The sequence below is a fragment of the Aulonocara stuartgranti genome (assembly GCF_965226115.1).
Source record: "Aulonocara stuartgranti genome assembly, chromosome: 12".
Taxonomy (NCBI): domain Eukaryota; kingdom Metazoa; phylum Chordata; class Actinopteri; order Cichliformes; family Cichlidae; genus Aulonocara; species Aulonocara stuartgranti.
In genome coordinates, this window is record NC_138948.1 from 4521101 (window position 1) to 4546359 (window position 25259).

A 25259-nucleotide genomic window follows, 5' to 3' on the forward strand; every position below is an offset into this window, starting at 1 on the left:
CTAACCCAATGTGGCCCCGCCCCCTTTCATTGTTATGATTGGTGTAAGTGGAGATTGTATGGAAGCCCACTGATGCCAGCAAGAAAGAAAGATTAATGAATGAGGGCATCGAACTAATAAAAAAAAGAATCCATCTATCAGTTGACCAAAATTCAAGTATTTTTAATCATTAAAATTATCATATATAAAATATAATTTTATTTTTCATGAAAAAAAATTTCTTACTTAGTAAATAAAAAATAACTTATGAAAGTATCTTATTTCAGATGCTCCCTTTAAGGGTCACCACCTCAGTTTCCATCTCACCCTATCCCTAGCATTGTCCTCTATCACACCAACCCTCTGCGTGTCCTTCTTCACTACATCCACTGACCTCCTCTGTGGTCTTCCTCCTTTCCATCCATGTATTCAACATTCTTTGTCCAGTTTATCCACTATCCCTCCTCTGCATATGTCCAAACCATCTCAGCCTTCCCACCCACTCAGCCTGAGCATCATGGCACACGTAACTTCAGTCATTCATTTCTCAGTGTAGAGAATTCAGGTACATGAAGCAATGGCATTAGTTAACTAAAACAACATTTTATAAAAGGAGAAAAGATTAGTTAAGTAAAATTTTAAAAAATTAAAAAGAAAACAAATTATATATTTAAACCATCACCCCCAAAAATAATAAAAATGAAAAATTTAATTATGGTAAGCCCGTTGATTATCCTTTGTGCTTTTGTTCCTAGAAACAAGACAATTTACCAGCAGGTAAAAACCTCTCAAATGAAATGGAATTACATAAAAGTCATAATAAACAATGTGTTTTAAAAAGGAGTTCACTGATGTGTAAAATTGTAGCTTATATAAAAGGGGGAAACAATCTAGAACTATATTTTATATTTACAACACTAACAAATTTAAACAATTAAAAATTATGAAATTAATAGGGCTGTCACAAACTCACATTATCATCATCATAAAAAATCTGAATAACAATGGCTTCTATCTCATATTTTCCTTTATTTTTTTTTGTTCATTTCCAAATTAATCATACTTAAAACAGAAGTATAGAGTGGCGTAGAGTGACCCTGTTACCACCATGGTGTTTATTCTAACCACCGGTGCCAATGTTTTTAACTGCCCTTGTCCCGGCCCTACCTATATGTATCAAGAATGAAGCCGAATTAGTTAATTTTTCACCTAATGAATGAATGAATTAATTAATCAATAAAAACATTTTGGTGATGTGATACTGGTTGTCACAGTTTAGCATCCAGCTAAGCTGTTTTTGACAATCACCTCAAAAATTTAATTTACTAAATATGAATTTTGATAATTTTTAAAATAACTTTGTTAAAGGTAAGAAACTGTTACAATGATTATTATTTATAATTTTTGTTTTCTGCCTGCCTGCCTTCATATCTGCTTATTTGCTTTTCTTGGTAGCAACAGGCTTCCATAAGAAGCACCCAGCCAATACTCATCTGTTACTGGGCGGCCTGAGTGACACACTAAGCAGTTTGGTTGAGGAAGGGGAGCACTAAACAGCCTGGAAAGAATGTAGTGCATGGAGAAATAAACAAACCTCAAGCTGAACTGAATTAGTGTGTTATCCTGATCCAGCTTTATTAACTTGCTCATTATTAAAAAGCCTGATTTATCTTCATCTGTGTCTTTCTTCTGCCTACAAAGCATTTTTGGCCATTTTAAAGGCATGCTACTTCCTCAGTAAATTGATCTCTTAACAACACTCCCTTACATTTTAATGACCATCAGCAATGGAAAATAACACAAATTTTTCACCACACACTGCCAACAAGGAAGTGGTGTGACAGCTGCCGTGTGCAGGCTTAACAATCCATCACACAGACCTACAGACTTTCATTACTGTACTCCTCAAGACATCTATGTCCTCCGCACATCAGTTTCTAGAGGAAGAAAACATATACCTCTACAGATAAGTGGTCACAATTACCATATTCAGGTCAGCAGTTGTGAGGGGTGGGTGGGGGCAACCCACGGCTGAGATGGGGATTACATAAGAGATAAGGAGGAGCAGAGTGGGATCACATGACTGTATAAACCCCCATGTCTGGACACATCCTGTTTCTGCAGGGGGGAATCTTTCCTCTCTGACACACTTATTGTTGTCTGGTTGTCTGTGCAGTGTATGGTGCCACCTGCTGGTGGTTGAACCATCTTTAGGTGCTGTGTTTGGGTCCTACATAAGAATGACTGGTGCCAGTGTTTTTAACCAAGACTCCTCAGTGGTTAAAAGGAAGCATGTTATAGTCAGAGGATAAAAAAATCATACCATCCAACAATATAGCTGTACATTTACAGAAAAAAGCTTGTGATATTCTTGAAATTTAAGTGATAAATGTAAGAAAAATATTTCTTAAAATGTAAGAAAAAGTACATTCCCTGAGATTATAATATCACAAATAGTCCGTCCAATCTTTTTAAATCATACAGACCTGACTTCAAACACTTTTTACCCCAGTGTTGTTGCTGTCATGAATGAAAATGAAAATTAGCTTGCTTTCTGTGAGCTGAGAGCATTTTTCAGGGGCTTCAATGATGCTCCAATACTGATGCTCATTTAAAAAAATAAATAAAAAATAAAATACAGCTGGAAATGATGGTAATTTTCAGAGGAACACAATGACAATTAGCTAGACTTTGTTTTTAAACTTTGAGATGACTCCAGATGCTTTTCCTTTCCCATTAATGTTGATCAGACCTCTGGGAACTGAAGTTAGAGTTTCAAGGGGCTTCAGTGACGCTTTAATGGTGATAATAACTGAAAAGTATTATGACTACTGATGGTTCCTAATGTTCAGAGAAAAGCAATCTGAGTTTCTGATTTTATGACAAAGAACATCTGGATATTCTATGAGATTAAAGTGGTCAATAAATGAGAAAAATCTCTACGTTAAAAAAAAAAACAAACCCAAAAAATAGATATTCCCTGAAATTACAAAGTTGTTAATTTGCCAGAAAAAAAATCTCAAATTCTGTCCTGTTGTGGAGTCACAAATGTACAAGTGTAACAACCTGAATATTGTATTAGATTAAAGGTAAATCTGAGCTCATTTAATGTTCTCTGAGTTAGTGAAACCCCAAACTGGACAGAAAAAACAAAGACATTAAAGAGGAAACTCTTTAAGTGTCAGTGGTTAGTGAGTACCTCATCATGAAATGGCCCATGTCCTGGCAACTTCTCCACACTCTTGAGATTATGCTGAAAGATGCAGCAAACCGTCTGGATCCTGTAGAAGCTGGACTGCCTGTGCAACCTGAATGGGCTACAGGTACCATCTCATGCTATCAGTGGCAACAGGGACCCCCAGTGCTACTCCTCAGCCTCCTAGTAGGCATGTATGGCAATTTCAAAATTCTACATCACCTTATTCTCAAATTCTTGCATTTGCAAGATTTCCAGAAAACTTAGTCTGACCTTGAGGTCAAGGTCACACTGCCCGCTTGGCAAGGAGACAACCATAGATCATCAGCTTTTTACATCTGAGGGCTAAAAACAAAAGCTGAGAAGAATCAGTCAGCACAGATAAAGAGAGAATAATGCTGTGTAGCCACCATCTATAAAACCCAGTTGTTGTTGTTGCCTCTCCAGTGCGCCTGATGTCACCTTCGTTTGAACCAAAGCAGCAAGTCAATAAGATGTGGTGTGGTATCAAGACTTTGTTGTCTTTATCTTTATCCTCTATATTTACTGCAATCCCTGCACTCTAGCTTTCTGATAAGATGCCAAAAAATCATCTAAAAAGAAAAATGTGGTTTGTGTTCCCTGTTTTACTGATAGTGGCAGAAGATAAATGTCTTTGTTCTTCACGTTAAATAATAAACCACTTTGGACTGTGTTTGAGGGAGAAGTTACAGCAAGTTTTATTTTAGCAAAGCTCAAAAATAAATAAAAATAAATAAATATATATATATATATATATATATATATATATATATATATATATATATATATATATATATATATATATACATACACATATGTGTGTGTGTGTGTGTGTGTGTGTGTGTATAGGAAAAAGTACAGCAAATGCAAATGATCCTAAAATAACTAAGCAGAACAGTCAAAATATGAGTAGAGCAAGTTACAATAATTAACTTGCTCAGTCTTGAGACTCTGAGTAGTCTTCCTTTATGAGCTTGTCCCAGTACATGTCCATTACAGCATTTGGCAGCAGCTCTTCATCGTTCACCAAATGGATGATCTTGATCTTCATGTGATGGTTCAAGTTGTCTGTTCCTGCGTAATTAAAGACAATACAATAAAAGAACTACAATATAACTTAATAATGCTGTGACAGACTGATACCTAGGCTTTATCAGCTGCCTTTGTGCCCTCTTTGTTTGTTTGAGTAGCCTTAAAAGAAATGTCATAGTAGTGTTTTCAAGGATTTTCCAAAGTGGTGAACAGTTTACAAAGTGCTCCTCTGTAAATCCTTTATTTACTGAATACCTTTTGGCAAACAAATAAAGAAGAAATAGTCAGCAGTCTCTCCAATAAGTCTGTCATTCTGCAAGTGAACTCCTTTGTCTTGGACCGCAGCTGCCGATGGCAGTGTTTTTTTGGATTGCAGCATTGCCACATGAACTAGTTCTCCACCTGCTGCAGGGACCTGACTGTAAACATGAGGCAGGAAGTGTTGGATCTGATGTAGGGGCTACACTTGTCAGCAGACATGAACATACCAGTAGTTATCAGCTCTTTAGAAGAACTGCCTGTGCGGTTTTCCTCAAGACACCTTTGTGGTGTGTTTTCATCACCCTCCATGTTCAGTAAGTAAAAAGACAAAGATCTGCCTCTGAATGTCACCTGGGGAAATTATAGAAAATGTTCAGAGTTCACAAATATCTAACCAGTAAAATCCATGTCTAGAAATGAGCAATTGTAGGATATGTGGAACCTGAGTTTTGAACACCGCTCTACAACAAACACTATATAATTTATAGCCTACAAAGGAAAAATAAGTTTACATCCAGCGAAATTTCATGTGTGATAATAACAGTATTTTTTAACCATATATGTGAAGAAAATTTTAATTTTTCTTTCAACAAGTTGAACTTATTTAATCCATCCATTCGCTTCCACTTATCTTGAAAGATGCAATTCAAATAATATTTTAGTTACTTTACTCCATGTGCTGCACAAATTAACAAGAGCACAGTTGCTCTACTGCTCATACTCCTCTGCTACCTGAATCTAAGTCACATTTTTTATGGTCATTATTTATTTGTAGATGAAAATATTTGTTAAGCAGATGTATAAAATATTGTAGAAAAGACAACTTGTGCTCTATAAATACTTTAAGAACATACAACTCACATTTCAGCAACATATTCGGGTAATTCAAACAACACAAGCCACAAATTACAGTATAAAGATGCACAATGAAAAAGGAAGCAGTTTTCTTTCACTTAACTTATGAATTATTTTCTGTTTCTTTTTCTTCTTCATAAGGACCCGCAGGAGTGGTCTGATAGTAATGAATGAACTCATTCATTTTTCCCTCATGCGGGCTGCTCTATCTGAAAATCACCTCAGGCTGCTTGTGTGAGCTACTACAAGAGATTCATTATTTTTATGATAACGTGAGTGGGTATCGAACCTTGTCCCAGGCATATGCTGAGCTGACTGGGATGTTTTTCCCAAGAATCGACTTGAGCCAGCATTCAGGAGCCAAGTGCACCTTTCCTTTACTCAGAATGGAGCCATCGGCCAGCACATTAGCAAAGTGACAGTGACCCTGAAAAAAGTAAGATTGTTTTAAAATTCACTGTCGATGCAGTTGTAGATTTCAGGGAATACATTCCTTCCTATATCAAGAACACAAGGATTGCCACCCTGGCTGACCATGTTTTTTTCAATCTCAAGTATCCAAAGGAGCTTACAAAGAAAAGCGTCTGGACTTCTTGAAGTTGCTTGAAGACTTTTCACCTCTCATCCGAGAAGCTTCTTCAGTTCTAAGGTCAAATGGTGGAGAGTCCCAGATATAAACCTAGTGGGAGTGACCCCCCACAGAGGGACAAAAGGACCCCCTGATGATCCTCTAATCGCCTGAGCCAAGGTGGGAAACTGGGCGTGGGTCCCAATCAGCCAGAGTTTCGGGTGTGTTCATTGTGAAACCTGGCCCCACCTTATCATGCGAATTCCTGAGGTCAGATGGCCCAGGATGTGAGTGGGCGTTAAGGCGTCTGGGAAGGGATCTCAAAACTGGATTATAGATGGCAGAGAGTTGGTGTCGTAAACCCCCGCCTCTGTTCAAAGATGGTCGCTCACAGTGGACATAGATGGCTTCTTTCACTCCTCTTTCAAACCATCTGTCCTCTCTGTCCAAAATGTGAACATTGGCATCCTCGAAAGAGTGTCCTTTATCCTTAAGATGCAGATGGACTGCTGAGTCTTGTCCTGTGGAGGTGGCTCTTCTGTGTTGTGCCATGCGCTTGTGAAGTGGCTGTTTGGTCTCTCCAATGTAGAGGTCTGAGCATTCCTCGCTGCACTGTACAGCATACACCACATTGTTAAGTCTGTGTTTTGGCGTTTTGTCTTTCGGGTGAACCAGTTTCTGTCTGAGCGTGTTGCTGGGTCTGAAATACACTGGGATGTCATGCTTGGAGAAAACTCTCCTGAGTTTCTCTGATACGCCGGCTACATAGGGGATGACAATGTTGTTGCGTCTGTCCTCCCTCGCTGGTGTCTGATCTTCTTTTCTGTGCCTCTTTGCTGACTTTAAGAACGCCCATTTAGGATAGCCGCACGTTTTGAGTGCTTCCTTTACATGTGTGTGTTCCTTCTTTTTCCCTTCAGGCTTAGAGGGAACATGTTCTGCCCGGTGGTGTAGGGTCCTGATTACTCCAAGTTTGTGTTCCAAAGGGTGATGGGAGTCAAAGAGGAGGTACTGGTCCGTGTGTGTGGGCTTCCGGTAAACTTCGATGTTGAGTTTGCCGTTCTCTTCAATGTGCACAGCGCAGTCCAGGAAAGGCAGACAGTTGTCCTTTGTGTCTTCCCTGGTGAACTTGATGTTCTTATCCACAGCATTAATGTGCGCAGTGAAGGATTCCACTTCTTGTGTCTTGATTTTGACCCAGGTGTCGTCCACATATCTGTACCAGTGGCTGGGTACTCTTCCTTTGAAAGAGCCAAGAGCCTTCCTTTCCACTTCCTCCATGTAAAGGTTGGCTACAATAGGTGACACGGGGGAGCCCATGGCACAGCCATGTTTTTGTCTGTAAAAGCCTTCGTTGTACTTGAAATATGTAGTGGTGAGGCAGAGGTCTAACAGTGTGCAGATCTGATCGGGTGTGAAGTTGGTCCTGTCCTCCAAGGAGCTGTCTTCTTGTAGTCGTTTTCTGACAGTCTCCACGGCCTCCGTGGAGGATCATCAGGGGGTCCTTTTGTCCCTCTGTGGGGGGTCACTCCCACTAGGTTTATATCTGGGACTCTCCACCATTTGACCTTAGAACTGAAGAAGCTTCTCGGATGAGAGGTGAAACGTCTTCAAGCAACTTAAAGAAGTCCAGACGCTTTTCTTTGCAAGCTCCTTTGACTACGATGACCTGGATGACTGAGAACCTTCACAGACAAATCTCAAGTATCAGTTAACTGAGAGAGAAAAGACATGCGGTAAAGGGCCACAGGTCAGACTTGAATCCAGGCCAGCTGCCATATGGCATGTGGTCACCTGCTTAACGCACTGAGCTAAACCAGCACCCTGAGTTTGGAGACTTAGCCTCACTGACAACTACGTTAACCACGCTTCTTGAACACTGCCTGTTCAACAATGGTTTTTACAGTCCTGATCTGCACAAATCCCGACAATGTGTATTTGTCTGTTATCAAACATTTCGTATCAAACTTAGTTATCAATCAAGTCTTTTAATAAAAAAATTGAAAACTATTTTTTTAATTTCAATAATCTTGTCAATATTTTTTCTTATCTTAACTATACGAGTAACACCGTCACCTGGTGTCTGATGTTTTTTCTTTACATAAATGCAGATATTTCAACCCTATATTAAAGTAGTAACGCCACAAAAAATCTCCAGAAATTAAGAAAATGAAGTTGTTCAGATTTTCCCTCTTTGATATGTCCTCTCCAAGATAGACAAACAAAATCTGCAATCCTGACTATGGATCCTTTATGTCAGCGGTCTCCAACCTTTTTTGCGCCACGGACCGGTTTATGCCCGACCGCTGCTTTATGTTATTTGTTTATGTTTTATAATAGCAAAAAGACTATGATACCAGTATAACAGTTTGTATCTTCACACATGGTGGGAGTAACCAATGAATTGGTAAAAAAAACTACATATTGATATGTAAATTGTAGAATAGCAGCCAGTCATTACTCATTGTTATTAAAAGGTTCACATGGTCACATGATAAAAAACAGTAAGACTTTCTGCTGACCTTCAACAGCAGCTGTAGGGCACTTCCAGGTGAGATGATTCCCCTCTGGATGAGCACAGAGAGACGTCTGCTGTTGTCCACGACTCTGTTCTGAATCAAAGCATTTTTTCGTCTGATCATTATACTGAAATGCTCTAAAGCAATTCCTGGTTGTGGAGTGTCTGGACAGCTACTGGCTGACTGGTCGCATCTGGTCGACCTCAACAGGTTAGCAGGTGTAGGTGCTTTACAACTACATTGATTATATCCACGTGTTTCTCTGGGTTTTGAAGAATCCAGTGAAAGTTTGGCTCTCGTGGTAATGTACATTTCCACCAAATACATTTGGTTCTGGAGTATCTCTATCAAGGTTCTCTGGCATGAAGCAAGGGATGAGATCTGACTTTTTAGCAAACAGTGACGAAGGCAGTCAGGCACACTCCTACACCAAGAAAATCAAAGAAGAGTGTTACACTTGAAGTAAAGACTGGAATAGATTCATTAAAAACCATCACAGCAATAAACCGAAGCACAGCGTATTTCTAAATACTTGAAATACCTTTATTTAGTTTCTACTGCTGTTGGACCAGTGACAATGAAATATCATGTAATTCATTTTATTTAACACAAGAAGGCAACAGAGTTAGCTGTTAATCCAGTGGTTCTTAAATTTCATCTATCATGACCCATTTTATCAGTCATGAAAAAAAAAAGAATCTGATTCAAATTTTAATTAAATAAAAGTCAACACAAGAACATCAGCCATTGTTAAGTTCCCCGTAATAAAATATATTGATGTAACTTAGTTTCACTTTAGTTGCGTGGTTTAAACAACCAGAGGTAAAACAGGTCAAACTTCCATCAAAATTGAGGAAAGACTTTAAATATCTCACTTTCACCACCATTCCAGCCAACTCTTATTGTGGTGGAGGCACTACTTACTGAAAACAAATGAATGACATTGCCAAACTCTTTGCTCACTTTAGGAAATATAGTTTCTCTGTTGAAAACAGTACACAATTACTGTTCAGTTAATGTAGATATGTCCTGAAAGTCTGAAAAAGCAAGGTGCTTTCTCACAAAGTTTCGTTTAGGCCAAAGATGAGAGCAGTTCCTGTACTGACCGATATTTTCGGGCAAGATTTTCCTTCTCTGACTGCTGCTTGGCGAGCACCTCAATCAGCACACTCTGGATCTCCGTTAGAGCTGCATGATATCTGTCTGTAAAAAAGCACAAATATGGTCAATAAAACACGCTTAGTATCTTTCTGGTTGTCTTTTAACGCAGCTTTTACCTGCATCATTCAGACTTGTCAGAGGCCAAGTTGACATTTCTGTTTGTTTCCTTCTGACCTCCTCCAAAATCACTGTTATTGCCTCTGAATGACTCGGCTATATAATAAAAAAATAAGAGACAGATTATCGCATCAAAATAGTCACACCTGTGAACCTTTCAATAAAGTGATAATACATGTAATTTGTTAATTAGGCCTATTGAATGGTTGAAAGAACTGTTTTTGTCCATGCCCATTAAATCCAGCTTAGCTGACAGTCTACTGAAAGTGTAACACGCTCTCACATTATGAGTGGTGGCATCTTTCTGTCTCAGCTCAAAATCTCTGGGCCCCCTGGCTCCGCCTTTATCACCTGAATCCCTCCACTGTAGGTTGGATGTTTCACTGCAGTTAGGACTGCTCTGGCAGCGAGGCTCTGAGGACGTGGCACCTGAAACAATCCAACATTCAGATTTCATTTCTCTACTGCTCATCCAGCCACTCAGCACTGTGTCCTATGGTTTAGATTCTATTAGTTAATCTATTAGTTTTCATCTCCAGCTCTAAAAGCAGCTCAGTGGTATTCCCTTCACCATAACAACAACCCAGCCTGCAAGAGAAGAACGTGGGTTTTGTATCTACTATTGCTGCACGGCAGTGACATAAATACTACATAAGACACTCTGGTGTTGCTCACCTGGTTCTCTGTGCTTTGAAGATGCATTATAGGACTTTGTGTGATTAACAGAAGAAACCTGGAAAGTCCTGAGCAGCTCTTTGATGTGTTCTTCCTTTGCCATATCTAATGCACTGAGGCCACTAGTGTTCCTGTCGCTGGCATTTGCTCCAGACTGAAGGAGAAGCTTCACTACCTGCGCAGCACACATGAATTTCACATCAAACTATTTCTCAAGGGCATTCTATCTAATGCAGCATGACAGATGAATCAAAGTTTGTAAAGTTTGTGAAACTTTGCATCTACCGACATGTGGAAAGTGTTACAAAAAACAATTTTCTGCACCTTAAAAGTTTGTCCATCACCTGATAGTGTCCACTGAAAACAGCATCATGTAGAGGTGTCACTCCATCAAAGCTTCTAACATTAGCATCAGCTCCAGCCTTCAACAGTTGCTCCACCACCGCTTCATCACCCACAGCAGACGCCTCGTGAAGAGCCGTCCATCCTGATAGTTGAAGTCAATATTTAGTGATCACAATGGAGTTTGTGTTTGATGACAGACAGAGGATGACGCTGTCAGAGTACAGATGTGATTGAGCTGTGACACACCTGCGTAGTCCTCCATGTTGACACTGATTCCTGCTTGAATGAGCATTTTGACTTGAATGAGATCTCCTTTCTTGCATGCAGCGTGTAGCAGAGTCTCTCCCGTTCCATTTCTCTTGTGAAGGTTTTTTTGGGAGGGAATTTTCACACGTCGTGAGACTTTTGCTTGAATAAGATAATTAAAAGCAGATTTGTAAACATAAATTAAGCTAAAACATGTGACATAACGTAATGACGGTAATTACCTGCTTGTGATGAAGCTTCTCCGTAGCCTGATGTAGACTGGATACAGTTGGATGTCACAGGTTCAGTTGGTTTAAGATGATTTATTTTCATCTCTCTTTTCTGTTTTGTCTCTTTGTTCCCTGCTTCTGGATCTGAATCAGCTATGAGCACAACCCGAGCTACTTCTTTGTTTTGCCTGGGACTGAGATCCTTCAACAAGCTTAACGAGTCATCGTCTGAAGAAGACAGATCTCCAGTTCTGTAGTTCTCTTGACTGAAGTTCTGGGTCATCTCCAGGTTGTCTCTGGAAGCATGAAACAGACGTGACAGCCACAAGTTAGGACTTTGACACCAAGTTTATGCTTCTGTAATCTGCTCATAATCATCACACAGTATATTCTGTTTGCAGCACAATAAAAAGATCTGACAATCAAAAGTTCGGAAACTAAACAACATGCATGTCACCTGTGTTCCTGATTTCATGAATCATGTTGTTTTCATCAGTGCCTTTTAACATTGTTACGAGATTCAGTCTGGCACGAAACTTATTGTCAGGATTTTTCCAACAGAGACAAACTTTTGCCACCAAACCAGGCCAAATCTTACCAAAGGAACCAAAAACTGAGTGGATGAGGATTTAGTTCTGAAAACAAGATCCTCACAACAACAGAAAACCAGTATGTGTTTAGTGTAAGCAGCTCATGCAACTAACATTGCATCTGTTTGTTTCTCTCTGCAATTAAACTCTATGCTCACATCAACTGTATTTTAATCCAGCTGAATTCACAACAAAGCTATTCTAATTTATTTCCCTACTTCAGACAGCTGTACAAGCCTGAAAGTTACAAAAATGGCACCCATTAACACTAATGTAAACCACTCTTTACTTTCAAGCCAATTTTTATCCTCCTTGTCATCCCAGTCTGACATTCACATAAGTTACAGTCACTTACTATGGCTGTATTCACATGTTAAATGACCCCTGAGAGAGAAAGTTTAAAGCCAAATGTGGCTGAAGCTTCCTGTCGCAGTGGCACTGATGCTTTGCAGTCCAAAGCTCTTTATGCCACTTAATAAGTAACATTACCTCAAACTCCCAGCTTTCTGAGAAACAGGAGCTAAAACCTAAAAGACTTTCAGACATGACATCTTGTAGCAATGTACAGGGTATGCTTTTAACATCAAAGGTTGCAAATCTGTTCAAGAAATATCTGTCCTCACTTTATTTTCTCCATAACCTATATGGTCGGGACAGTTAGTCACTGCACTTACCTAAGTGCAGCAGTCCTATGTCTGTTCATTTCATATGAATTATCTGCTCTGATGCTTTCAAGATGCTCAACTTTCATCAGGTGCTGTTGATGGTTTATAGGCCCAGAGCCTTTATCCTTTATTTCTTTCTTTGAATAGTCCAATGCAGCTCCACCACAATTCATGTCTTCCTCATCAGCATCAGGATGAGATGAACCTGCAACAGTAAAATTACTTCACCCCATAAATGATGGACAGCTTACAATATCAAACTTCATATAAGAGCAAATTCTCTATCCTCAGCTAAAAAAACTGTTGTAATAACTGCCACTAGATGGCAGCATGAGGTCAACATGTGTTTGTTTTCAAGACAGATATAATAAATTTTCCATTTTCCATCCATTACTAAGAAATCGTTAAAAAAAAACTTTATTCATTGTGTATTACCACAGCATTTGTGAATGAACTGCACCCTTTCATGCTTCAAAAAACACAAAGTTAGTGGCCAAGAACTAAATAACATTATTTTTTAGTGGTAGACACTTCTTATACTGTAGAAACTTACACTGACTGAGTGCATGCTGTCACCACCACATTTGGCCACTGATGAACAAAACTTCCTGCTGTTGATGGGCTCTGTGGAGAGACTAAAACAATCATCTCAAAATCTTTTACCAGATCTCAACAAAAATATTTTTCCGATATTAGATATTTTAGTGCATGTTCTTTAGTAAGCAAAGTTTTTCCTGGACAGAAAAGTGTATGGCAATCCCAAAGAAATCTTAGTTGGGTCTGAAGGAAAACCAGCTGTGTTGCTTAATAAACGACTGACAGTTTTGCTCATTAGGACATATTTACTGAAGTACGTTAATTATTAAGTGGTCACAAATAACAGGAAATTACACATATTTATGTCAAATAATGTCATGGGCTGATTAAAATTAGAAGGACATGATTCAAAGTAGGATTAATACAAAAGCTACTTCTAGATATAATAGACAATAAAGTACCCTGTCTCCTATTTACCTACAATTAGGGTGATATGACTGTACTTTATTGAATTTATCTAGGCGATAGTGGCTCAAGAGTTGGGAGTTCGCCTTGTAATCGGAAGGTTGCCGGTTCGAGCCCCGGCTTGGACAGTCTCGGTTGTTGTGTCCTTGGGCAAGACACTTCACCTGTTGCCTACTGGTGGTGGTCAGAGGGCCCGGTGGTGCCAGTGTCCGGCAGCCTCGCCTCTGTCAGTGCGCCCCAGGTTGGCTGTGGCTACAATGTAGCTGCCATCACCAGTGTGTGAATGGGTGGATGACTGGATGTGTAAAGCGCTTTGTGGTCCTCAGGGACTAGTAAAGAGCCTATATAAATACAGGCATTTACCATAATATCCAAGTCCTTCTATAAGCAATATCATAACTTGACACCCATGTTGAGATACATCAGAGCAGCTAAATGGGTTATCTAAACCAGTTTTTAACTTCAGCGGTCATTCTGCATATGATAGAATCATCAATCAAATCTGAGATGTCAATTTAATTCAGTGTTACAGAAAGAAATTATATATATGCTAGCTTCCACAGGTAAATCCAAAGCCATTTTTCCATATAAAGAAACACACAAAGACAAAATATTTGGAGCCAATATTTCTAATAGTCACAACTGTTTTGGCAGGAGCTATTTTACCACCGCTAACTAGTAAAGAAGTTGTTCTAATACAATTAGATAACATGCAACATACACTCCCTTTTTTACGGTAGGCTAATGCTAAAGCTCAGTGAGAAATAACTCAGGCTCCACTCATGATTTTCTATTAATAGATAATATTAATGTTAGTAACAAACGCTTAATTACCTGTAAATAGTGGGAAAAATTATCTTCGTCCTGGTATGGTGTAGCATATCTGGTAGGACAGTGGCGGGAAACTACGCGCCTGCGCAATATGTATGAAATAAAAAATAGATAAATAAAAAAATTCTCGTTATCCACCCAGGAATCCTATTGGGTTTTTTTCAGTGACCTTAATATTAAGTCATATAATATTTCTCATGTATCGTTTCTCCAAAATATGGTCGTATAGAGATAATAAGATAAACCATGTCTTAGATAATTTATACATAGCTAGGATGGTTTGAAACCTAAAATTCGGCGTCCAGGTTTTAGTTCAAAACTTTTATAATGCTCAATTTTCTTCCTATAGCAGCGAGTAGAGTACAGCTGTCTCTACATTCGTTTAGTTTTTTATCATAATAAGTAAATATTAATTAAATAAATATATGCCGAATGAAAATGTACCACCCTCAGACTGTTGTCAGGTAGTTTATATTTTTATTTATGTATGTTTTTTGTTTCAGAATATGCAGCAGAACTAAAACTTTTCCGTTTTTTCAACTAACATTTGATCGTTTCCGAGGCGGAACCATTTATTCCCTACCTCTGTTTTCACACGGCCAAGCGCGATTCCCTGACATGGCAACCTGCACGCGTACTGTGTGGAAAGGTCAGTTGTTTTGTTGTGAAATTGGATTCTTTTTAGATGACATTAAAAAAAAATAAAGGCATGTGTTTATAGGCTGCGTTTGTCCTTTCCTGTTTTCTCGCTTTTGTCTCTGGGCTCGATTCAGAGATCTCTTTGTGTAGCCTTTTGGCTTCACTGTTAGCTAACCAATAGCCAACCTGCTGTTTGACTGTTTAACATATTATCAGCTTGTTTGTCGTCACTTAATTTTCTCACGAATCAACAATATTTGATTTTATTTTAATTTTTGATACACTTTAAATCGGCATTGCTCTGATTGACCAGATACTTCTTAAATTAATTAGATTTTCATGTTATGTTTCCTTTCAGCCGTGATGTGCGGTAACAACCAGGTCAGAAGCTGTCATTGCAGTCGTATTTTAAGAGTTAATTTGGGTCGCCATATGCCGGGTTAAAAATCATATAAATTATTAACGAATTTTTGTGACAATTTACTTGAAACCAACGATTTTCTTGATGTAAATTAAAATGTTGGATTTTAAATATGATATCGCCCAACAGTCGTTTCATTGTGTCAGTTATCCTAATTTGATCGTAAGTGGTCTGACCGACCAGTAAAACCAATGCAGTGCAACCAGTGTAATGTAACAGTCATCCAAAAATGAATATGTTTTTAAAATACATGAGCCATAGCCAAAACTTACACCACTTCATTAGGAAACTCCCATCGGTTAGTATTGGAAGGTATAATTTCTTTTTATTTTCACATTTACTGTACTGAGAAGAATTTCCAAATAGATAAACACTTAATACTTTGCAGGTAAAACTTGCAAGGAAGCCATTAATATTTCAGGTTTTCAATAAAGTGTTCTTCTCCCGATGAATTGATGCCAGCATTACAAGACATTTACAGTAGGGCTGGCATTAACAAAATCACAACAGCTTTTGCCATTTCGCTAACCCATCCTAAAAAGCTTTAGCATGTCACTGCCAAAATAATTAAAAAACAAAAGAGAGCAGAGCATCAATACAGAAAACTAGCAATAGCATAAAAATATATGTTTAGTTGACCTCTTCTTGTTATTATAAAATAATTTCAATAATGTCCTCCCAAAAGTCTTCCACATTGTATTTATGAAGCTGATATTAATGATAAAACATGTCTTCCATCCTGGCAGCACAACATCAATAAAACATTCAAAGAAACATTTAGATTCACTTAAACAGTTTATGATCGGTACTGCTAAAACTTACACCATCAGTGTGGGTTTCATTCTTTGTGGAAGAGTTTTTACCAGAATGAGACTGTAAACCATGATTTTTTTAAATTGATGAACTCACTGATGCAGATGCACATCAGGGAGAAGTGCTTGTCATGCAAAAGACAGTGGTATACTTAAATTAGGTAGCATTAAACACCGATGCTCATCATCAGCTTGTCTGCTGGAAATAAAAAGATACTTTGATGCATTTAGTTTATGCAAAGTTCATTAAAAATGTTTTATAAAATCACAGAGCGTTTCTCTTAATTATGGTGTGCAGTTTGATGTTGTGTCCCACAGGAAAAAAACAGCACGTGTCTGTTTGTTTAAACTCCTTATGAAGCTTTTTTCCTCGCCTGTCTTTACAGTTTTAGCACGATGTCAGAGGCAGCTACTGAGTGCCAGCGGTCCAGCTTACTCAGGTGTCTCACAGACTGCACCAAGGAATCTACCTGTCAGAACTTTTGCAGCTGTCAAGTGAGTTTACAGACCTTTAAAGCTTGTCACCCAGAAATGATTTACTGGCTCTAAAGGTGGGGGTTTTTCTCTGCTTGACTCACCCCATTTTTCCCATTCTGAGCAGTTTTCTGGTTAGTGCGAACAATAAAATTGAGAGAAATTAGATGCTGACCTGGTGACTCAGATATTTCTCAGGTTAACATCTCCCCTTTTGATTGCCAGGACACTAAAGAAAGACAAAAAAGACAACGCAGAAAAGGAGGTGAAGAAAGAGAAGAGGGTCATCGATGACAAAAACAGACATAAGCCTTTCGGTAAGACGGGATGGGCGCCTGTGGATGACGTATATGTTATGAGGTACTACCCACGGACTCTGCATGACCCAGCGGAGGCAATTGACATGCTGAAGAAATTCCAGGCGTTAGACTTCACTCCCCACAATCAGCCGGTTTACATAGATCTGAAGCTGGACATGAAGCTGGAGAAGAAGGTAATAATGACAAAAACACTGAAACTCATGTTGACTGAATGGCACAAAGACAAGGACGGCTAACTGTGGTACTAGGGGAGGTTTTTTTAATTGTGTTCTCTGCCAGGTGGAAGTGATTAGAGAAGCGTTTTTCATTAATATGTTGGACAAGAAGGCAGCAGACATTATAACTACTATAAACACAAAAATACACACAGCAGCTGCATCATGTGCTATAAATTCTCCAGAACAGAATTGGTTCAGTTTCAAAGAAATTTCAGTGCAAGCATATTGACGAAGAGGGCTGTTTCTCTGTTCAATCCTTGGGTCCTCTGTGGATGTTACTTTGACATTTACCATGTATGTTAACATTGCTGGAGCCCAGTCTTCTGAGCACAGCAAGGTGATTCACATCATGGCTTCAAACTGCTCCCTGCTTTTCTGACTTTGTTGCTATTCACACGTTGGTTCCATCAAACCCTTTTAGTGTCCCAGAAACCACGGGCTGCTTTTCCTTTTATCATCAAGCTGGAACCTCAGAATAGAAGAGAACATCCTGATGAGGGTTGATCATCTGCCAGTGTGTGTGTTTGTGCGTGTTTGTGTGTGTGCCGAAGACAAATTTTAGCAGTCACACTTGGCAGACTTATTTGGATTTATTTGGTGCTTTCCCATTCTGGCTGTCACTGTCACGCCTCGCTTCCACCAATCTGAGGGTTATTCATGACATCAATCTTTGCAGCACGAGCAGTTTCAGTTAATCTGCTGAAAACAGCGCGGCACCGAGGAATAAAAGCCTCACGAGTGCTTCTTTTCGTTCTTTCTTACACATCGCAGGGCTGCAGAGCTGCTGCTGTGCTGTCCAGAGGGTCCACGGGAGACAAACTCTGTCTTACTCTTAGCTGTCTGTCACTGCAGAACTAATGTTCCCATGCATTATGAATTATGAACTCTCTAGAGAAATGAAAAATTAAAGTGGTGGCTGAATAACTTTAATGCTTGATTATGTAGGCCTGCTCTGTGATTGACATCCTCGCTTTTCCTTATTTGTTTCCAGATTCTTTTGCTCTTTTCCTGCAGCATACCCGGTGTTGTTACTCATAATAAATTACTCTGTTTTTCCTCCTTGCAGAAAAAAGTCGACCCCTTCGTCAGCACTGTGCACTTACCGCACGCCTTCAAGGCAGAGATGAACAGAGTTTTAGTTTTTACAGAGGTAAAAACTTTTATTTTAGCCTCACTGAATCTTCATTTCGTAGCCATTTGTGTGTCTGTTGTTGATGAATTGTTTTAATTTTGTCGGTGCATGATTCAGATGTGCAGCAGCAGCAGCACCTTTTATTTGTCTCCCTGTTTGTCTGTAATGAATGTGCTTCGGTCGTGGCTGCTTTTTATCGTAGAACCCGACGAGCAGGGTTTGATTAATATTCCTGTCAAGCTGCGCAGGCCGTGGGTTGTAACTTAGATGAGCGTGTTAACGGTCATAATGAATGACATCGTTGGGGTCTGCCAGACGTTGACGCACCCAAATCAGATTTAAATGGGCGTGGGTGTCTTTGGTTGTGTCTCTGCAGGATGCTAATCAAGCCACAGTTGCTCGGGAGAACGGAGCGGTGTTTGCTGGAGGAGTGGAGCTCATACAGCCGGTGAGTTGGTTAAACTGAGCTAAACGGCACATCCCGTGAGGTCAGATCGAGTTTACCGGGAAAACTGAAAAAAAGTATTACTTTTCTGTTTCTCTCCAAATTTCTGTGCTGTTTACTTGTTTGTGAGGCAAACTGTTAAATTATTAAAAAACTTTAAAACTGACTTTTTAAAGAATTGACAGCACACATCTTTTGCAGGCAGGCAGTCCACAGGTCAGACCTCACAGCCTGAAAATCTCAGTCTCCACAGGTCCAGTTTATGCACAGAGCTTATGATAACAGTAATGAGACAACAGGAGACCACCAGTATAGCAGCAGATTTGGGTAGATGAGGACCAAAACCTGCAGGAGTCTTAATGTTTAAACTAATTTTTGGTCATGTGGTTTTATTCTTTTTTAAGATCTTGGATGATGAGGTTTCAGCAGACTTCTATGTGGCGGTTCCCGACATCCTGCCGAAGCTCGTACCACTGAAAAACAAACTAAGGAAGAAGTTTCCAAAGAGCAAGAGAGGTGAGCTGCAGGTTAAGAGTTGTTTTTACCTTCAGCCGTGTTGAAGGTTAAGGTGAACCTGTCCAATTTCAGCACCTTTTTTATTTATTTATTTTAATTGGTTGTCTGCTATAGTTCAAAGTAATTCTTATTTATCATATACTGCTGCTTAATGCTGCATCTCAGTCCAACCTCTGATTGAAACAAGCTGTTTGAGCTCCTCACCGTTTAACTGTCCTGCTGATTGGCTGTTTCCTGGCTCGAGGTGACCAAATTAGGAATATCTGAAAGATCATCAGGAAAAATTGAATGTCTGAAGAGTTACTGGAATTTTAATGCCTACTTTTATTCAACAAAGTGAAGGCTGATGATATCAGTCTTTGATGATGATGACAGGAAATTCTATTATTTCTAATTCGTGCTTCAAAATTCTGTTGTGGCTTCAGTGACATTTTATTTTTAGTTCAAATGTTTCACATTCAGCAGTCGATAGTTTTAATCCAGTGTCACTCACAACCAGTGAAGACGACAGCCATAACTGGATGTCTAAAGTGTGAATGCGTTACGAGATAATGAGTGCTGATCACTTATTCTCTCTCCCGTTTTCTCCCTTTACTCTCAGGCTCAGTCGGTATCAACGTTCCCAAGATGTTGGAGCTATTTAAAACGGGTCACGAGTACATGGTGGAGAGCGACTGCTATGTTAGGTCCCAGATAGCTACGGTACGTCATAACAAACCGGTACATGCAATGTGCATTGATGGGAGGAGCTGTGTGAATGTGTGCAAAACCAACAGAGGAAGTTTTCAGCGATGAGGCAGTTTTAAGTTTTGCAAGTTTTAGAGCTCAAAGCAAAGGGGAAAAAAAGTCCTGATTAAAAAAGCATAAATTCCCACAAGGATGGAGACATAAAATCGATGCGCCCTGAGGAAGGTTGAGGGAAATGTTGGAGTGTGTTTAGGGAGGAAATGCTTTATGTGTGTATGTGTGTGTGTGTGTGTTTGCTTCTACTGGGTACATTTTTAAATAAAACAGTAGTATCAGCTGGTTACAGGCTTGGTGTTTTCCTGTTCTATATATTTTTATCACATCTGCATGAATTTAAAATGCAGAGAACACATATTCGCTCGTTTATAAGCACTCAGCATATCAGGACATTTTCACACATAAACGCAGGACAGTCGGGTCGGTACAGTTTAACTTTGTTGCAACACAGCAGGAAATGATCTGCTTTGCATTCACACCGTCAGCCTCTGAGGCTGAAAAGTGAAGCTGGTTCAGAACTACAAGAAAAGAAGTTTCTTCAGTGGTCACAATCGCTAACTTCAAAAGTGAGTCAGAAAGTCTAAATGAAATGATCTGACACGTGATTGGCAGCTTGCTAACCAAGCTTGTCCACCTTCTCTTCTAAATGAGGGAAAAAATCCAACATGGCGGTGACCAAAAAGTAACATTGAGGCTTCAAAATGCAAACTCAGGTGATGTCACAGTTGCCACGTCCATCTTTTATATGCAGGCTATGTGCTTTGCAGTTCTCTGTGGGGTCAAGGTTGGAGATCTCCCTGGATAGCTTTAGCAGGAGGCTGCAGTGTGACATCACTGGTTAGGGTTCTGGCAGACATTTAAACTCTTGCATGCACTTCTGTCGGGTGAGTCCATGAAGTGCTCAGGGGTGCACTACATGTGTGAAATTAACTTGAAATGCTGGCGTTATTTGTTTAAATGCAGCACATTGATTTTTCGCCAGTATGAACATACAGAGGATTTCAGAAATGGTAAATATAATCGGACGTTTCAGACATTTTGTTTTCTCTCCTCTGCTTAGCTCGACATGCCCAGTGAGCACATCTTCGCCAACCTGCAGACAATCCTGGTTGATGTTTGTTCACACCGACCAGCCAGCTTGGGTATGTATGTTCACCAAAACCAACAGCAAAAACCCTCCGACAGTTCCCCAAGCCCTACCTCTGCTTTTATAGCTCGCAGGGAAAAAATAGCAGACTTTTGATTTATTTTTGTCTGCTTGAATGCTCGATAGAAAGCTTCTAGAGTTTTGAACCCAGAGCCTTCTTCCTGTGAGTGTCAATCACTCCCTCAAGAGAGTTCCACTTATTTTCATACCATAACACTGCAGCGTAAAAAGTGTATGACGTGACGTTGAGGTGTAATGGTAAACCTAAACAAAAACTATGACCCCTGAGTTAAAAATTATGGCCGTTTGTCCAGGTTCTCTTCTTATAAATCAAGAAGGGAAGCAGAGGAGTCAGCAGCTTTTCCATCAAGCTGTAGTTCGTTCAGTAATTTCTCTGCATTTTCCTCCACTTTGTTCGATTTACAGGATGCAGTGTAATCATCAGCTAATGGATTCTCATTAGAGAGAAAGGCCTAAACGATCTAAAAACTAATTTTGAGCTTGCTAAATACCACGTTATTAACATTTTCCCCGCTGAAGTAAACTGCAGAGCTTTCACAAAGGACTCTTTAAACCACTGACGCCATCTAAACTGGAGCCGTGCATATAGAGAGAACTCCGATCTCTCTCGTGTAGACCGTAGTACCACTAAACCTTTGTCTCTTCAGCAGAATAAAGAATAATGGTTTTCTTATCGTTTATTGTTTTTCCTCATACTTCTCATAAAATTATAGAATGGAGTTAATTTCTTGAAAGTTTGCTTTGGTCCTGCATGTCAGTTTTCAATCATACCTGCAATCGTTTCATTTTACAAAAAAATAAAATCGCTTCATGTTTTAACGTATGGGGGAAAAACGAGCAGAATGAGCCCCGTGAATGCAACATATTAAAAAGGAACGGCCTCCAGAGGTTTACAGCCAGACTAGCAGCTCTGCAGGGTTGTGTTGCTCGTTACGATGGAAATCAAACTCACTTTCATCCCTCAGGCTGATGGGGTAATGTCGTCACCCCACATGGACGCCTGAGTTTGTGAATGTGATAACATAAGAACAACGACGTTGGAGCTTCGTTGATCCCGTACGTGCATCTGCTTTTAGCAGGACGAGTCCAAATCTCAGCGACTTTGACCCAAAGGTCAGAGGTCAAATTCTGTGAAAATGTTGTGAAGTCACCTAGAATTTTCAAATTGAAACTGTAGGTGCTTCTACTAAAGATCTCGGATGAGTTCGAATCTCAGTGACCTCAAGGTCAAAGGTCAGGGGTCAAGTTCTCTGAGAAGCTTGTCATAAATTGATAATAACATGGCATAGAATTTTGAAATTGACACCATATGTGCATCTAGTAGGAGGCTGACACCAGCGGTTGCCTGTTTGTTTGTTTGTTTGTTTGTTTGTTTGCTTGTTTGTTTGTTTTTGACCCTTCAAAACCTCAAAAAGAAGAGAAACAGGACTTTTTCTGGCAGAGGTCATCACGCCGTTTCCTGGCAGCAGCCGTGTGATTGCACGCGCAGCAGATGCTTCTGTTTATAGTGCTCGCAGTAAACCTGAGTGTGTGCAGTTTCAGCCTGACGACGATCCCTGTGGGAGTCTTCACCGCTCACCCTTGAAGCGTTAATGCTCTGCTGAACCCGCTCGGCTACGCGCGGCATCCTCAACGCAACGTCGGTTGAGTGAAATGTCTCACTCGGTGCATCGTTACGGCTCTGCTTCATTTGGCGATGAAGGCGTCGAGCCGGGCCACCTGGGCTCTGCTGAACTCTCGTCAGCAGAGACGCGTCTTTGAGCTTGTGCCAGCAAACGTTACAAATCCCTGACAAGGATCACACAAGGACCCCGCGGCAGAATTTAATTACCTCGGCAACCAGTAGTGAAGCATCAGAAAATGCGAATATCAGGAATACTTACTGTTAGATTGGCTTCTTTATTTCCATTACTGTTTTTAAGAGTCATTTAGACAGAGGCTAATGGCAGCAGCGTGGGCAAAAACAAGAGTAAACTTCAGAGATAAGTGCTTAAAAACAGAGAGAAAAGTGCGGAAATACAGCGTGTGGGTATGAAGAAGAGACCAGCTCCCCCCAAGGGGCTGATGGGAGTTATTCACGACCAAAGACATAATATGCTAATAAAAAATAATATAAATGCAGAGGACGGGAGACGATGGGGAACGCAGTGCTGAAATAACTATTCATAAGTATGTTAAAAGTAAATACGTGAGAGAAATAAGACTGCAGAGAGTTTGTAAGCCAAAGACAGAGAAAAGAGGACGAGATGGAAAGAAGCTGTTTAACATAACTTAATGCAAGATGATGCTCCATTAACAGGTTTAGGATTGTAGTGTCTCAGTAATACGAGTCAGTCCAGGTTACCTCGGACATGGTGGAGATTCTGCCTGGAGAAATAGAACTTTTCATTTGTAAATGTAAATGTTTTAAATGTGAATTATTTATTAAAAAGTATGAATTTATTCTGTAAATCTGACAAACAGGAGTCTGTAACCAGTATTATCGGTAGCTGCGTTGTGACGGTGGGGATATTTTTGGATTTATGAAAAAAAATACATTGATACAAATACATTGCTGAAGCTCAGATATCATCAGTGCTTTGAGGCCAAATTTGAGCCTAGATATTCTAAGGTAACTATGTGGTATTATGTCAAACTGGAAACATTTGGGATTCACAGCAGCTCAGCCACAAAATGTAAACTGCATAAAGTTACAAAGCAGAGTCACGGAGTGCGTAAGAAGTCGTGAACACTCTGCTGACTCAATAATCACAACCTCCTCTGTCATTAATGTCAACACAGCAACTCTTTGCTGGGAGCTTCATTGCCATCTAAGCTCCTTTAGACTGCCTACATCTGCTATATACATGCAAGCCACTTTGCAACCCACCTCCACCCCGTATCTTCCTTTTTTATGATGTGTTTGACTTAATTAATTTCAAATGTTGTCATTAACACTTGCAGCAGAAGGGGAGGGGGATCATTTGTCAGTCGATAGTGATCATTAGCCCTGCAATTAAGCAGATATCAGTTTTCAGTCTGTGTTTGGCTTCTCCTCCACTTAAAAAGAGCCGTTCTTTATGATGACAGCGTCTTTCTTCCTTTCTTTTCCTCTTTCCGTATCAGGACCTTTCATTGAGCGAGCGATCATCGCCAGTCACACCAGTGAAGCTGTTTGGTTCAAGAGCGAAGATGTTCTCCCGAAATCACCAGAAAAGGAGGAGTGAGGTGCAGATTGTGTATATGTGCGTTGTAGTCAATAAAGTTTTTGTTCTGTCGCTCGTGTGTTTTGGTATCTGTTCTTTCGAAGAAGGAAATCCCAGGAGAGCAAAATGGGACAAAAGGTAAAAGGTGACCAAGACAGGAAAGTGACGTTTATTAATGATAACACAACATGGCAAATTAAAACCCATAAATCAGCTGTACTCTTATTGTTTTACAGAATGACAGGAGGTCCAGAAACAGTCTGAGGGGGTTTTGTCTGAATTATTTATTTATTTTATCTTTTTATTCTTTCTATTTATAGTTGTTTGACCACATGGTCAGTGAAAGCTGTCCTAATTATCATTTTTTCAGCTAACAAAAGCTTTGAAATCCGTTTAAACGTATAAACAGCTCTATATGCTCCAATCTCCACATGTCCTCAAATACAATAAACTATAAAGCATTTGATGATTTTAACTTTAAGTCATTAGGCTTCAGTCATGAGTCAATTCATGCTGTCGACATGATGTTTAAAGGTTTGAGCCAATCCCCACTCAAACAAATGGCCTGTATTTGTATAGCGTTTTTCTAGTCCCTAAGGACCCCAAAGCGCTTTACACATCCAGTCATCCACCCATTCACATACTGGTGATGGCAGCTACATTGTAGCCACAGCCGCCCTGGGGCGCACTGACAGAGGCGAGGCTGCCGGACACTGGCGCCACCTCTGACCACCACCAGTAGGCAACAGGTGAAGTGTCTTGCCCAAGGACACAACGACCGAGACTGTCCAAGCCGGGGCTCGAACCGGCAACCTTCCGATTACAAGGTGAACTCCCAACTCTTGAGCCACGATCAGATCAAATACATATATAATACATACAAATGGCTTCA

General features: G+C 39.9%; 2 protein-coding genes across 7 annotated transcripts; one reads left to right on the top strand and one right to left on the bottom strand.

The window, feature by feature from the left end:
* Nucleotides 1-4018: 4018 nt before the first annotated feature.
* On the bottom strand, nt 4019-14903 carry LOC309719733 (ankyrin repeat domain-containing protein 31-like). Of its 6 annotated transcripts, none has more exons than XM_082556063.1 (15): nt 14877-14903; nt 14297-14375; nt 13014-13084; nt 12470-12665; nt 11218-11501; nt 10976-11137; nt 10729-10871; nt 10385-10559; nt 9993-10138; nt 9709-9805; nt 9538-9634; nt 8435-8855; nt 5634-5771; nt 4717-4840; nt 4019-4270 (listed from the first exon to the last, which is right to left on the bottom strand). In XM_082556063.1, the coding sequence occupies exons 4-15, from the start codon at nt 12631-12633 to the stop codon at nt 4134-4136; spliced, it is 2088 nt and encodes a 695-aa protein (XP_082412189.1). In that variant the 5' UTR covers nt 12634-12665; nt 13014-13084; nt 14297-14375; nt 14877-14903; the 3' UTR covers nt 4019-4133. The 6 variants fall into 6 exon arrangements, with proteins under 6 accessions (XP_082412189.1, XP_082412191.1, XP_082412190.1 ...); XM_082556065.1 differs by lacking the exon at nt 14877-14903 and adding an exon at nt 13627-13803 and having other exon boundaries at nt 14297-14757; XM_082556064.1 differs by lacking the exon at nt 14877-14903 and having other exon boundaries at nt 13014-13095; nt 14297-14757.
* Nucleotides 14829-24439, top strand: mrpl1 (mitochondrial ribosomal protein L1). The gene is made up of 9 exons (XM_082556085.1): nt 14829-14942; nt 16552-16660; nt 16865-17132; nt 18244-18327; nt 18686-18757; nt 19159-19270; nt 19872-19972; nt 21075-21156; nt 24288-24439. The coding sequence occupies exons 1-9, from the start codon at nt 14912-14914 to the stop codon at nt 24386-24388; spliced, it is 960 nt and encodes a 319-aa protein (XP_082412211.1). The 5' UTR covers nt 14829-14911; the 3' UTR covers nt 24389-24439.
* Nucleotides 24440-25259: the final 820 nt, after the last annotated feature.

Coding starts and splice junctions, on each gene's coding strand:
- LOC309719733 (XM_082556063.1), bottom strand. CDS start 12,633: ATGAATTGTGGTGGAGCTGCATTGGACTATTCAAAGAAAGAAATAAAG. Junction 11,502..12,469: donor CATAGGACTGCTGCACTTAG/GTAAGTGCAGTG, acceptor TCATGCTTCCAG/AGACAACCTGGAGATGACCC. Junction 9,635..9,708: donor GACAAGTCTGAATGATGCAG/GTAAAAGCTGCG, acceptor GCTTTTTTACAG/ACAGATATCATGCAGCTCTA.
- mrpl1 (XM_082556085.1), top strand. CDS start 14,912: ATGGCAACCTGCACGCGTACTGTGTGGAAAG. Junction 14,943..16,551: donor CACGCGTACTGTGTGGAAAG/GTCAGTTGTTTT, acceptor CTGTCTTTACAG/TTTTAGCACGATGTCAGAGG. Junction 18,758..19,158: donor GAGTGGAGCTCATACAGCCG/GTGAGTTGGTTA, acceptor TTCTTTTTTAAG/ATCTTGGATGATGAGGTTTC.